General features: G+C 33.9%; 1 protein-coding gene across 2 annotated transcripts in view; it reads right to left on the bottom strand.

Annotated features, from left to right (window-relative positions):
* The window catches only part of Slc35f5 (solute carrier family 35, member F5), a 32,762-nt gene extending 20,087 nt beyond the window's left edge, over nt 1–12,675 (bottom strand). Inside the window, exons 1-2 of one of the 2 annotated variants that reach the window (XM_023170350.2) lie at nt 12,180–12,675; nt 3,639–4,103 (exon numbers count right to left, since the gene is read on the bottom strand). In XM_023170350.2, the coding sequence (XP_023026118.1) occupies nt 3,639–4,103; nt 12,180–12,290 (576 nt within the window). In that variant the 5' untranslated portion in view covers nt 12,291–12,675. Of the gene's footprint in view, nt 1–3,638; nt 4,104–7,092; nt 7,126–12,179 lie in introns of those variants that run through there. The other variant, XM_074186375.1, reaches the window with a different exon arrangement.
* Between the last annotated feature and the right edge of the window lie 1,148 nt (nt 12,676–13,823).

The raw sequence follows: 13,823 nt of genomic DNA, 5'->3' as shown, positions 1-13,823 counted from the left end.
ATACTGAAGGATAACTTATTACAGTCTCACCATTCTTTTATTTCTTTGATGTCTTCAGAGATGATAATTGGTCTACATACATACAGCCAGAGTAACTCGAAACACTAAGAAGTCTGCAATTGATTTCCACAGATGCAATTATGGAAAATACTCACCGTTATCCAGAATTGTATCGAATGCTAATGATATTCAGGTAGATCTGTTCAATTTCTCTGAAAGTAGCTTGAAACGAAGTTTGCCATCACTTCCGAAAAACAATGCATAGTTGTGCACATGTATTACATGGTGTGTGTATGTGTATATGTATACAGTGTGTAAAAGCCAAATGGAATAAATTCATTATTTCAGTTACTGTACATATTTAAAAAAAATCCGAAACACGTCAAATGTAAATTATAATTTGACATTTTTCAACGTAAAACTGCCACCCCTACCTTCAACCTCCTTTGAATGGGTGGTTATCGAAATTCGATAAAATACACTCAAAAACTAAAATGTAATAAAAAACGTAATGAAATGTAGAATACCAAAAAGAACTATGGATGCTAACGAAGTAAATGTTCAAAATATTTATCGCGAACGTCTTGGCAACATCCTAATCTAGAATAAAACTGTCTTCTAACATTATTTAACATATTAGGCGTGACCTAATCGCAGACGTTATTTGTTCCTTTAAGTCATTAAAATCTGAAGGTTTAGTTTTGTACACATTGCTCTTTACATATCTCCATAAAAATAAATCGAATGATGAGAGATCAGGTGATCACGCTGGCCATTCAATCAATCCTCGCCTCCCTATTCACCGATTGGGAAATGTTGGATCGAGGTTATGCCGGACATTAACTTGAGGGGTTTCCTGGATCAGGATATAAATTTGCTAAACTTAGAATGACATCATTTTGAAGTAGTGCCAAATAATTATAGCCATTCAAGTTGCCCTCAATGAAAAAGGGACCAATGATATGGTTTCCTACAATCCCTGCCCAGACATAAACCTTTTGAGGGTATTGCGTATGTTCTTCTGTCATCCAGTGAGGATTTTCCGTTGACCAGTAGCGGCAATTGTGCCGATTAGCATGACTGTAAAGAGACAAAGTACACTTATCACAAAACATATTGTCTTCTATTTGGATAATATTGTTATCCAACATGTCCATCGTTTGCTCACAAAAATAAGTTTCTACTATCAAAATCGTCTTCCATGAGCTCCTGAGTATAGGTATCATTTTAAAGGGATGCATTTTATTTTCTTTTAATATGTTTAGTATCGATGTATAGCTAACATTATATGAAGTAGATGCCTGTCTACTTGATGTATGTGGGTTTTCCTCAAACTCTAGCTTCAAATACACATCTAATTTGAGTTCATCACTCATTGCATTGCAGCTGCTTTTTTTATCTGCCCCACATGACCAAGCTCGCGAAACTGCTTTTCTATTTTGCTTATTGTTCCATGAGATAAGGGCGGTAAATTAGGACATTTATCATGAAATAGGCGAGCTACTTCTTATTGTAATCGGGTTTTATCTCTGTAACCAATCATTTATAAAACTGTTATTTTTTGCTTTTCCGTTAATCTAACCATTTGTCTGACTTGAAGTTAACGAACTTTAAACTTAGATTAAAATACTGACAACTAATATTGTAACATACAAAACAGGTTGACAAGGCGTTTTGAACTAAGGTTTTCACGGAAATTATTTACAGTTTATTAAAGGATACCATCTATAAAGAACATTGCTATGGTTTTTGCTTACTTTCTTATTATCAATACCTCAACATGAAATAATTTTTGAGTATATTGCAATAAGTTTTGAGTGTATTTTATCGAATTTCGGTAACCATATGATTCAATTTATTTTATCTTAATTGTTGCAATAAACTTGAAAGCGATAAAATTTTTGAATAGAGAATGAAGAGACCTTTCGAACGATATATCACAAGCCTATCTGTCTAAAAATCTGTTTAAAATATATTTTTCCGTTAACCAGCTGTCGCACCCCTACGAACGACAACCCTCAGAAGTCGAAACTTACGCGAGCTAAGGATTAACGAGGTCCTACCTTTTAACGTGTGATTCCTTTACTTAAAAAATTGGGGGTTGTACCTGTCATTCGTCGGGGGTTGAAGGTAGGGGTAGCATTTTCCCTTTGAAGTATGTAAAATTTGAATTTGACGTGTTTTGGGATTTTGTTAAAATATGTACTGTAACTGTAATAATGAATATATTCCATTTGGCTTTTACACACTATATGTATTTATGATGCACTGTTTGGAACCTTTGGTGTAGTGATGAATATTACTGGAGTTTTTTCCCAACACCAAATCGTTATTTTTAACACCTTGACACACCAAGTGATCATCTTCAAGAGGAAGATTAAACTTCCTCTTCCTTCGAAGATGATTGAAACACGTGTCGAGGTGTTAAAAATAACGATGTGGTGTTGGGACAGAAACTCCAGTAATATTATGTATGTATATGTGTATCACATTATACTCAGTTACAGTCTTTAGGTTTAATCTTAGTTTTTATTTCATATTTTTTTAGGTTTAATTTCAATACTGATCTTAAACATAAGTATTTATGTATACCTTTGTAATAACACGTTTGTATATTGGGTGCTGCATGTTAGATAGATAAATAAATAAATGATCACATGCAGAACAACATTTTCTTTGTTGTGCCATAATAAGGGCGATTGTGGCTGATATATCTATTAGATCTAAGTCATTTATATAAAGGAGAAATAAAATTGGGCCAAGGATCGAGCCTTGAGGCACTCCACATTTGATGGACTCTTCAGAAGAGCACTCAGATATTTTTACTATTTGTTTCATTCATGATGCACTATGCCAATAAAGTTGAAAAAAAACAATGAACACAAACTTCAGGTTTGACCTCGCCAGTCGAGCCAGAATGCCACCACTGGGAAGATTGAGTCTTATCCATAAATTTATTTTTCGTCACCTGTTATGACATGTTTCAGTAATTCTTCATCATTGACTTTATTTGGTAACTGCTGGGCAACTTCTATTCGCCAATGATTTTGTTTAAAATTCAACAATTTTTAAACAAATTTTGCTGCCACGTTTTTAATACCAAAAACATTCAAAAAATTTCATGGTTTGAGCCAATTCATATGCGAACATCGTCAGAGACTCCTCTGATTGAGATATTGCGATCATCCATAGCCGTTTCTTTCACTTTTTCTATGTTTTCATCGGTTGTTGATGTGATGGGGTGGCAATGGCGTTTGGGGTGGCAATGGCGTTCGTCATCTCCAATATCTTAACAGCCATCTTAGACCTGCTTATACCACTTGTAAATTCTTGTTTTATGCATAGCAGATTCACCATTAGCCTTTGTTAACATTTCACACACTTTGTTACACCTAACTTCATTATTTACGTAAAATAAAAATCACCAAGCTCTTAAACACGTCTAACCTTAGTGGCTGCAGGCAAAGTAATGAATACTACTGAAAATTTTATTATACTTCAGGGGCATGTGTACAAATATAATTCTAAAAAAATTGACAATCGGACTCTCCAAACCCGTAAAATTCGAAAATTTCTTTTGTGTTCTGAACATACCTAATATTCTTTAAATAATGTAGTAAAAGAAAGCCAGCACTCACCAACAAACAGAAAATGAGAGCAATCTTGGCTATCCTGACAGCAGGAAGCTTGCTAGCTGCCCTCTTAGCTATCTCCCCTGCCCTCAAGCTAGCCTGATATGACAATCTTGCCAGAAGAGCTTCCGTAGCCTCGCTTTCTGACATATGCCTCACCTCTGCCAGTTTATTGAATCTAACGGACCGCACGGTGGAATCGTCGCTTTCCGTACCAGAGCCGCGATCCAGATTCTCCCTTTCGGGGGTTTTTACTGGAACAAAAACAGGATTGCTGAGGCTGCAGTTCGTTTCGGTGAAATATCCATCCTCCTCGAGTTCCTGTTCTAGGTACATGTAGTTGGAGTGCCTGGAACAGTTGTCTTTCCACGATGGCCAGAAGAGGAAGCCGAGCAGGTACAGAGTGAACATTGATGTTTTGATGTAGGTGCAGAAGAAGGGTTTCTCGAAGGTCTCATTGATGTAAATAAACTGAAATATAATGCCACTTTTAACATCGGTGATTATAATTATAAATGAATGAAAGATGAAAAAGTCGTTCAGAAGAATAATTCCCTTCGGACTTACTTTCTGAGGCACACCAGTGCTTATTCAAAATATTCAAAACACTTCAATTACTGCTGGACTATTTTCAATACCAACGGTAGAAATGTCAAAAACACAGTTTATTTTTTCTTATCATTATATTTTTACTTAGTATTTTCATATTTCTGTAGCGCGGTTCCAAAAAGAGTTTTACGCGGTTCCAAAAAGAGTTTTACGATGTGAGTTACAAAACATTGAGAACTAAATTTAAATATATTTTCAGCAGGGGTACTTTACAGAATAGTTTGAAACAATTGACAACACTCTTTTTGGAATTGGGCTACTCATTTAATTTATTGTAAATAACTTTTTTCGGCATCATTATAACAATTTTCTGACCACACAATCAGTTCAGTAACATTCAAACAATAGATTTTTTTTTAGATTATGTAAAAAAGCATGATTTCTGGATCAAATTTACACTTACTTAGGTACAGTTATTTACGCAAATACTTTGCTTACTAGCAATAAATAAAAGTAACATTTTTAAAATTCACTATGTGTCAGAGTTGGTAATCAAAAACACAGCGCAAGGCATAACTGCCAGGGAGAGAACTTTTAGCCAAAAACTGTCAAACATTCCAAAATCATCCCAATGATCATCCCAAGGTGTGAAGAATGGCCATTGGTTGATGATGAAGAAACAATAATAAACAACTACTTCCCCGGCTAATACCACGCTGGATATTGAATTATATCCGACAGACATTTATGCAAGATAACACACAGAGAGGTTAGTCTCGCAGATGTTTCTCGTTCATCCAGCAGCAGGACCATGCTGAAATAACCTACCCAGACAGCAAAATGCCTGGGACCGATCAGGCCCCGCTGCATATATGTATCAAGGAGAGATACATACATACAAGAAAATGAATATATCGAAATGAAATTTCGAAACATTTATCTCTCCCAGCTACCACAGTGGGTTCTGGTAAATGCCTGCCGAAAAACAACTACTTCCCGGCTAATACCACGCTGGATATTGAATTATATCCAACAAACATTTATGCAAGATACCTCACAGAGGTTGGTCTCGCAAACCAAATATTCATTTTCTCATATGTATGTATCTTTCTACGATTGGGGACTTTGTTCAGTTACGAATTAACAATATTTCTCTTAGATCAAGGTTTCGTATAAGAAGCGGAGTCGCGTTGAAATCAATCGAGTCCCAAGCACTCTGCTGTCTGAGTAGAATATTTCTTGCACTGACGAGAGGTAATATACCTTGAAACCGTGGTCTGTAGGTAATCTACTTGAATAATTTCAGCATGGTTCTGCTGCTGGATGAATGAGAAGCATCTGCGAGACTAATCTCTGTGAGGTACCTTACCTAAATGTCTGTGGGATATAATTTAATATTCAGCGTAGTGTTAGCCGGGGAAATAGTTGTTTTACAGCTGGCATTTACCAGAACCTACTGTGTAGGTAGTTGGGTGAGGTAAATGTTTCAAAATTTTATTTGAAAATATTCATTTGCTTGTATGTATGTATCTCTTCTAGATAGTCTTCAGTTTTGATTTCAACAAGAAAAACAGTACAAAATAAGGAGATTTTCTCTTTGAACTTTGAAAAGTAGTACAATCTTGATTACAAAGATAATCAGTCAAGTAAAGAAAGCATTATGTGGATATGTGTTATGTGATATCATTTTACACTTCAGAATAATATGAGCTGCTCGATTTGTCAATTTTTGTAAAGCTTTGATGCTGTTGAGTTTCAGTAATTAAAGTAGACTTGAAGAGTCGTGATAAAAGTCATTTGGTGAATTCTTTTTCTAAACTGGTTGGGAAAAAATAGTAAAAGAAATAATTCATTAGTACCAAATGAAGATGGTCAAATTGAGGTTTTTAAAACATTTAATGCTGAGCTCACCAGCTTCTTTTAAACAGTAACATAATAGACTTAACTGCCACACGAAACTGTAAAAAAAGCAGTGAAAATATATGAATTTGATAGATTGATATGGTTTTATGTAGGTAGTGCCATCACCAAACTTCAGTTGAATTTGTTTTTCAACGGCAATGTAAAAGTTCCTCTTTGAGATGGTATTCTTGGAAATGCTATTATCGGTCCTTTATTTGATTGGCGTACTGTATCCTAAACTGAAGTGGCCAAAGGGAGTATTGACTCTCTAATAAACTTCTGAGCAAGAAGGAAATATATAGAAGGACTGTGCTTCACATCATTATTTTCTCTCCAATCAACAGTGGTTGAAAGAAACATTCTCGGATAGATAGACAGAAGGTGTGCAATTGAATGTCCCTCGCAAATACTGGATTTATTTCTTTTAGACTTCTATCTTTGGAGACATGCTGATATTGATGAAAATAATTAAAGTAGCATGTCAATTAAATTACAGTGAAGTTTTCTGAAATGTTAGTGTTTAGAACACAATCAACATTTGTTATATTTTATATATATTTGATTAACACTCAAAGACGAGTGTGGAAACTTTGTGTAGTAATTTGGCTTGAAATCTTTTAATTTTTATTTCTTTTTAATTGTTCAATTTTCAATTGTTGCTTGTATTTCATTTTATTTAATTTCAGGGTTTTTTTGCCTAACATATTTGCTATGTTCAGCTATTCTTTTCAATTTCATTGATTGTTTCAGGGATTCCAATTCATTTTATATCATACTAGTACTATGTTGCTGTATCGCTGCTGTTCCAATGTTTTGACAGAATCAGAATCAACAAACTTAGGCGTGCGCAGCGTTATAGAACAGTGCTTTCAAAAAAATTGTTTTACAGCGCCATCTTGTGGCGAGTTACAGAAAAATTGATAGCCTAAAAACCTTCTCTATGAAAAATTACTTATACATGTCAAGTTTCATCACGATCGGTTGAGCGATGTAGAAGTTTATCACTTACCAACCAACAAACATCCATTTTGATATATATGACTAGTACTATGTTTCTGTATCGCTGCTGTTCCAATGTTTTGACAGAATCAGAATCAACGAACTTAGGCGTGCGCTGCGTTATAGAAAGGTGCTTATACTTATACATGTCAAGATCAAACACCCATTTTTATATATTAGACTAGTTGTTGCACACGGCTTCGCCCGCGTAGAATTGGGTAGTTGTAGTACTAATTAGTACTATGTTGCTGTATCGCTGCTGTTCCAATGTTTTGACAGAATCAGAATCAACGAACTTAGGCTTGCCCAGCGTTATAGAACAGTGCTTTCAAAAAAATGTTCCACAGCGCCATCTAGTGGCGAGTTACAGAAAAACTGATAGCCTAAAAACTTTCTCTATGAAAAATTACTTATACATGTCAAGTTTCATCAAGATCGGTTGAGCGATGTAGAAGTTTATCACTTACCAACCAACCAACCAACAAACATCCATTTTTATATATTAGATTAGAAAATGGAAGTTCAAAGTAATGAAATTCACGTAGTAAAATTCATTTTGAATCTAATAGTGCTTTGGGGCAATAGAAAATGTTTGGAAAACCAATAATTGGACAAACAGTTGTTGATGAAAAATAACAATCGCCAATTTCACTTCATTTTTTTAAATATTTCAGATATCCAGAAATACACGTGAGAAACATTTTAACATAAGTTTTAAATATGTTTAAACAGATGTAATCACATGACAATGCCTTGGAAACATAAAATCCATTTATTTTGAAAATCACCCATATTATTCTTGATAATTAACAAGAGAATGTTAATTAGGCCTGATAGATACTTCGAATAGTAAAAAAAATCGTGATGAAGTAAATAATATATCTCAGGTGAACAGTAAATTATTATATAAATAATTATTGAGACAAGGCCACAAACAACGTTAACATTTTGTGTTATCTTAATTTTTCTGTTATCATCGGCTACAAATAAGACCCTCTAATAAATCATATTTCAATACCTTTACTCCTGATAATTTTAGATATCAGGAATTTCCATGTCAAATGAGCGAGATAAATAACTAGAGATCCCGAGGAACAGTAGTTTTTACAAAAGAAACATGGTTCTGGAAGAATTCAACAGCTTCCTGAAGTGATGAAAATTGAGCAATTGTTTGACTGCGTTGTGAGAGGGGTTTTTGTCACAATGAAAAATAATGCGACATTTCCAGCAAATTTTACCTAATTCAACGTTAAATGTTCTTCAAACCTCTAAAACAATGGTTCGAATATGTCCAGTGAAGCCAAAAAACAATCATTACAATCATTTTGTTGTAAGTGCTCCGTTAACGGACTTTTGTGGGATGTGGTTCATCTCAAAATACCCATAAAATGGATTGTTGCTTGAATTCCAGTTCTTACAAAATGTCCTAGTTTCATCAAATATAGTGTATGGATTTTGCTGTTCCCAAGTTGCGTTTTTTGAGCATTTCTACAGACCAATACACGTGAACTTTTTTCTGCCAAATGATGCGGAACCCATCTGATGCTTTTTCACATATGAAAGTACATACAAAACTTAATGTATTGTAGTTTTTGTTCCTAACTTTGTGTTTGTGTTTCTAACTATGAATTTTAATTCTAATATAGGTAAGTAGCTGTTTACGAAGAGACAACACAAAAAATATGACCTTGACTTTCAAAGTGAATTCCTTGTAAAATAAAACCAATGTATTTGCAACGTTTCTTCATCACGCCTGTTACAGCGATTTATGCAGCTACTTGAAATTATTTTCAAAGACATTTCATTGAAACCAATCTCTTTCGGTCTCAAATTGGGCTCAGGGTTTTTTCATCAGCACTGTTTTGATTTCATAGACTCATTTGGAAATATTAATTAGAATAATGCATGTTGTTCAAATATTTTATATTATTTGTGTTTTGTTGGCACCAAGATTAAGTAAATGGGAATGACACATCTGGAATATCTATTAGTGTGAATAAAACACACATCTATTGTCTTTTACATAATTATAAAGAAGAATTTGAGTTGTTATTTAACTTTCCAAAATAAGGCAGGGACAACTCCAGAAGTTAATCTGTTTGAATTTCCATAAAAGGAACAGGCTACTTTACTCTACTAGTTTTATCTAAGTGAAATATTTTTTCCAATCAATCAATCAATATGCTTTATTGTCGGAAGATTAGTATCTTATTGACAAAGTCTTGTAAAAAATCAAATGAATGTCATAAAATATAAAAAATACAATACAAGACATAAAATATAAAGAATACAAACATAGCAATTTCACAAATAAAACATACGTGACATAAAATATAAAAAATACAAACATAGCAATTTCACAAATAAAACATTAAGAAGACAGATGAGTTTAGGTGAACATTATAGGTTATCATGGTAGAATTCATGGATCAAATAATAAGCTTTTTTGGCCCCAGAAAGCTATTCCATAGCGAATATGAGATTTGATCAGTGCAAAGTAAGCCATTCTAGCTGTAGTGTACCTTAGTTCATTTGATATCACTCTAATAGCATAACACCCACTAGATACTTTTTTACTCAAATGGGATACATGTTATTTAAAATTTAATTTATTGTCTATGTGAATGCCTAGGAATTTAGTGTGCTGTTTGTTTTCTATGTAGTGGTTATCCAAATCTAAATCGTCAAGTATACATTTGAAAGTAACTAGTTTTGTTTTGTTTAGGTTGAAGCACAAGGAGTTTGCGTTACAGCAGGCTTGAATTTGTTGAATATCTATTTTAATTGTATTTGAAAGCTGATTAATTTCTTCATTACTCCATATAATAGTGGTATCGTCGGCAAATACAGTAAATTTTCCTGCAATGTTAATGGTTATTAGGTCATTTAAGTATATTAAAAACGACACTGGTCCTAAAACATACCCCTGAGGTACTCCATGTTTTATGTCACTCAGATCAGTGATGTTTCCACCACCTGTTGACATCCTGTCAAATATGAACCAAACCAGTTCAAATTTGTTCCTCTTATCCCATAATGGCTGAGCTTCCGCAGCAGTGTCTTATGATCAACGCAATGGAAAGCTTTCGAAAAATCACAAAACACTGCTGCAACAGCCTTGCTATCATTTATGTTAGAGTATGCATTTTTTAGAAAGGAAAAAATGGCATCTGTGGTATTTTTCGAACTTTTAAAACAGAACTGAAGGCTAGATAGCACATTGTTCATCGATAAAAAGGACATTAGTCTTTTTTTCACTAATCTTTCAATAATTTTTGAAAGGGTCGATAATAAAGAAATGGGCCTGAAATTTGAGGGGTCTTCCAAATCTCCCCCTTTATGTAATGGAATAACCACAGCTGTTTTCAGCTGTGGGAAATATACCATACCTGAATGATTTATTAATGCATTAAACCAAAACATGTAATGCACTTAGAGGTAGATTTTCAAATATTTTTACAGACATTCCATCCATACCCGCCGAATTTTTATTTTTGATTTCATTGATTATCTGTATAAGGTCATGTACATCCGTATCTGTAAGAATAAAATTTTCAACAACATTTACATTTTTAAGGTACTCCAAGGGGTCACAGCTGACTTTTATGTTCTCTTTTAGTTTTTCACCAATAGAGCAATAGAAATCATCGAGTTCTTTTGGATCTAGGTTAATTTTAATGGGATTGGCCTTATTTTTACCCCTAATATCATTCACTACAGCCCAGTTTTCTTTTGTTTTATTGTTGGCTGTTCTGATTCTCTCTGCGTAATATGTATCTTTAGCCCTTTTAATAATTTGCCTATAAATATTCTTATATTTATCAAGGTATGTTAAGAAATATATATTATCGGTATACTTCCTAATTGTATGTAATGATCTTAAATTTTTTCCTGAATTTTTTATACCAGTTATATTCCATTGTTTCTTTTTTTTTATTTTCAGTTTATGCACAGGAAAAGATCTTTCAAAAATTTCTATCATAGTATTATGAAAGACAAGTAATGGTTCTTCATCATCTAGCATACTAATCCAGTTGATTATTTCACAACATTCTCTGAATTTACTGTAGTTCTTTCTGCTATAAATTCTACCAAATCTATGATCACAAGAGCGTTTGATTTTCATAAGTATTTTCACACGTAAAGCCTCATGGTCTGAAAAACCGAAGGAAATAACCGAACAGAGAACATTTGCTTCATCTAAATTTGAGCAGTCATAATCAATAGTAGTGGATGAGTGTTGCAAAATTCTGGTAGGCTCCGTTACATGCATTTTTATACTAAATGATAAAAATAGATTAGTCAAAGCTAATGTCACTGCTGATTCCTTATCTTCAAAGTTGATATTCAGGTCACCAGCTACAAAGATATGTGCGTGAATGGGCATTTCAGACAGGAGAGTTTCTAGTCGATCTATGAAAATGGGCCCGTTTGAGTTAGGTGGCCTATAAATTCCTATGATATACAAATGGTTCGTTTTATTGTATACCATAGAGAATTCAAACTCATTTTCCACTAACATTCTATTACATTGATCAACATTAGCGAAGTCATTGAAATTGTTATTTTTTAGTACAATCATCGTACCTCCATGCCCCGTATTGGGACGACAGTATTTAGATAAAATGGAGTAATTCGGAATGTATAGAGTTTCTTCAAATTTTAACCAATGGTCTGATAAGACTAAAATATCTGGCATTTTTTTGTCCACTAGGAGAACAGAGAGTTCGTCAACTTCATTTCGTAATGACTGAATATTTAGTACAAGCATGGTTATGCCATTTAATTGATTATCACTTAGTAGTTTATTTTCAATGTCATTTTGAACATTTGAATGGATGGTCCTAGAGGTCGCTGAGTCACATTCAATTGATGAATTTTTTAGATTAACTAAGTCTGATTTCCTTCCATGTGATTTGACTGAAAAAAGAGTTTGTCGGTAGGTTTTGGTGTTCTATTATTTTCGCTATTTGAAATATCAGATGTATTTAAGGTGCATTCCTTAAGTTTAAGTGATAACATACTATCATTATCGGTTGTTTATACGGATTTAATTACTATGTGAATTAAATTAAATTAACATTGATCTTCTCTTACCTTGGTAAGCTCAGATGATGACACCCAAATAACGTCAACCAAAATAAGAACTAAAGCTCCCAAAACGAGTCTCTGAGTCTTGGTTAACATAGACCCAAATCCACTTTCCATAATACTAAGAAAAACGAGCCTATCGAGGCTTTTTCATTTCCAAACATAGTACTAATGGTTAATATGAAATGATACTTCACAGTGGTAGGCGGTGCATATCGTCAATAGCACTGATAGTCTATCAGTTCTTTAAATTCGCTCCCCGAAGTATAAATAAACAGCGCAATCAATTTTAGAATGTATTTCAAGTATTTTTTGATGAAATCTTCATGTGATCATTTTCACTATGTGGTTTTTAGAACTATTCACTTAATACCCGCAACGAATACTAGTTACAGGAAACATCTAATCCGAAAACAATTAAAGCTGAAAAATTCAAACTAAAATTGGAAAAATTCAGCATTTGACATTATTCCAAATGTCAACAAATGCCGATATTGTGAGTTGTGACAAATCACTTGTCACCATCGTTGCCAATGAAAAATTATCAGTTTTAAATTTGAAATTCCCAGATCCCTTCTCCCTGCATGCCTGACAGCAATTTGAACCGGAAGAGATGGCAACACTGAGGTTGATGAAGTCATTTGTTAGGTTCACACAGTGCGGACGTAACTAGTTTCCCTCATCTTAACTTTACAACGGGGCAAGATATCAAAGGATAAAAAGTAATCATTTTTACTACTTTTTGATGAAAAAACTAAAGAGAAGTGACATCAATCGCCACAGAGAGGGCACTATATTAACTTTTTTTCAAGAAAGGAGTTTTTTATGACCCTTCACTCGAAAAGTATTTTTCACCGTTTTGAATTTACAAAACCGGTTGAGAAGTTGATTGTTGAAGGTGTATGAACTGGAGACTAGGAAAAATGATAATTCGTAATTTCTCAACTAAAAGAAAAATAACACAGCTCCAAAGTCATTATTTGTCACAGGTTGAATCAAATAATTTGTAAAAAAGCGCATATTAAAGAGTCTCTCTCTCTATGTTCTCTTGACTATTGCTTCCGTGCGGCGCATTTAGCCAGCTCTATTCTATTAAAGAATCTACACCGTTTAATGTGTATGTTTGACAGCTGTCACTATTGATACTAAGAATTTTCAAAAATGGTTCGTTCCAGATTTTCAGGAGAAGTAACAAAAGCAATCCTTATCCACGCCAAGGTCGGCCGTAATTTTTATGAGGCAGAAAGGGCGTTAAATGCAAGATTCCCTGATAATTCGATCTGCCAAAAATATCTTTGGAAATTGATTGAGAAACTTCAAACAACTGGAAGTGTAGCTAGAGCTAGAGGAGTTGAAAGAGAATCTCGGACGAGAAACAGATAGAAATCGTCGTCGGCAATCCACGACAAAAGACGACATGTTCAAACGTTTGATTACAGATCGAAAGTGCATAAAAATATTCGCACGAAGGCGCTGTAGAGCCACCATAGCATTTTCATTTTGTAATCGACAGTTCCAACTATCGGTTATCTATAATAGACAGTTCCAATGGTAAATTTTCGTTATGTGGACAACCGGCGATTTTGAAAAAATTTTTGACTGTACTTACGTATTTTGATGCGTAGATTATGAATCCGAAAGAAAAAAGCG

The sequence above is a fragment of the Leptinotarsa decemlineata genome, unplaced genomic scaffold (assembly GCF_025532065.1).
Source record: "Leptinotarsa decemlineata unplaced genomic scaffold, Ldec_3_MD MMD2_tig00078422_RagTag_RagTag, whole genome shotgun sequence".
In the NCBI taxonomy this organism is placed as follows: Eukaryota; Metazoa; Arthropoda; class Insecta; order Coleoptera; family Chrysomelidae; genus Leptinotarsa; species Leptinotarsa decemlineata.
The sequence above is the reverse complement of the archived record's forward strand: the minus strand, read 5'-3'. Positions and strand labels throughout refer to the sequence as shown.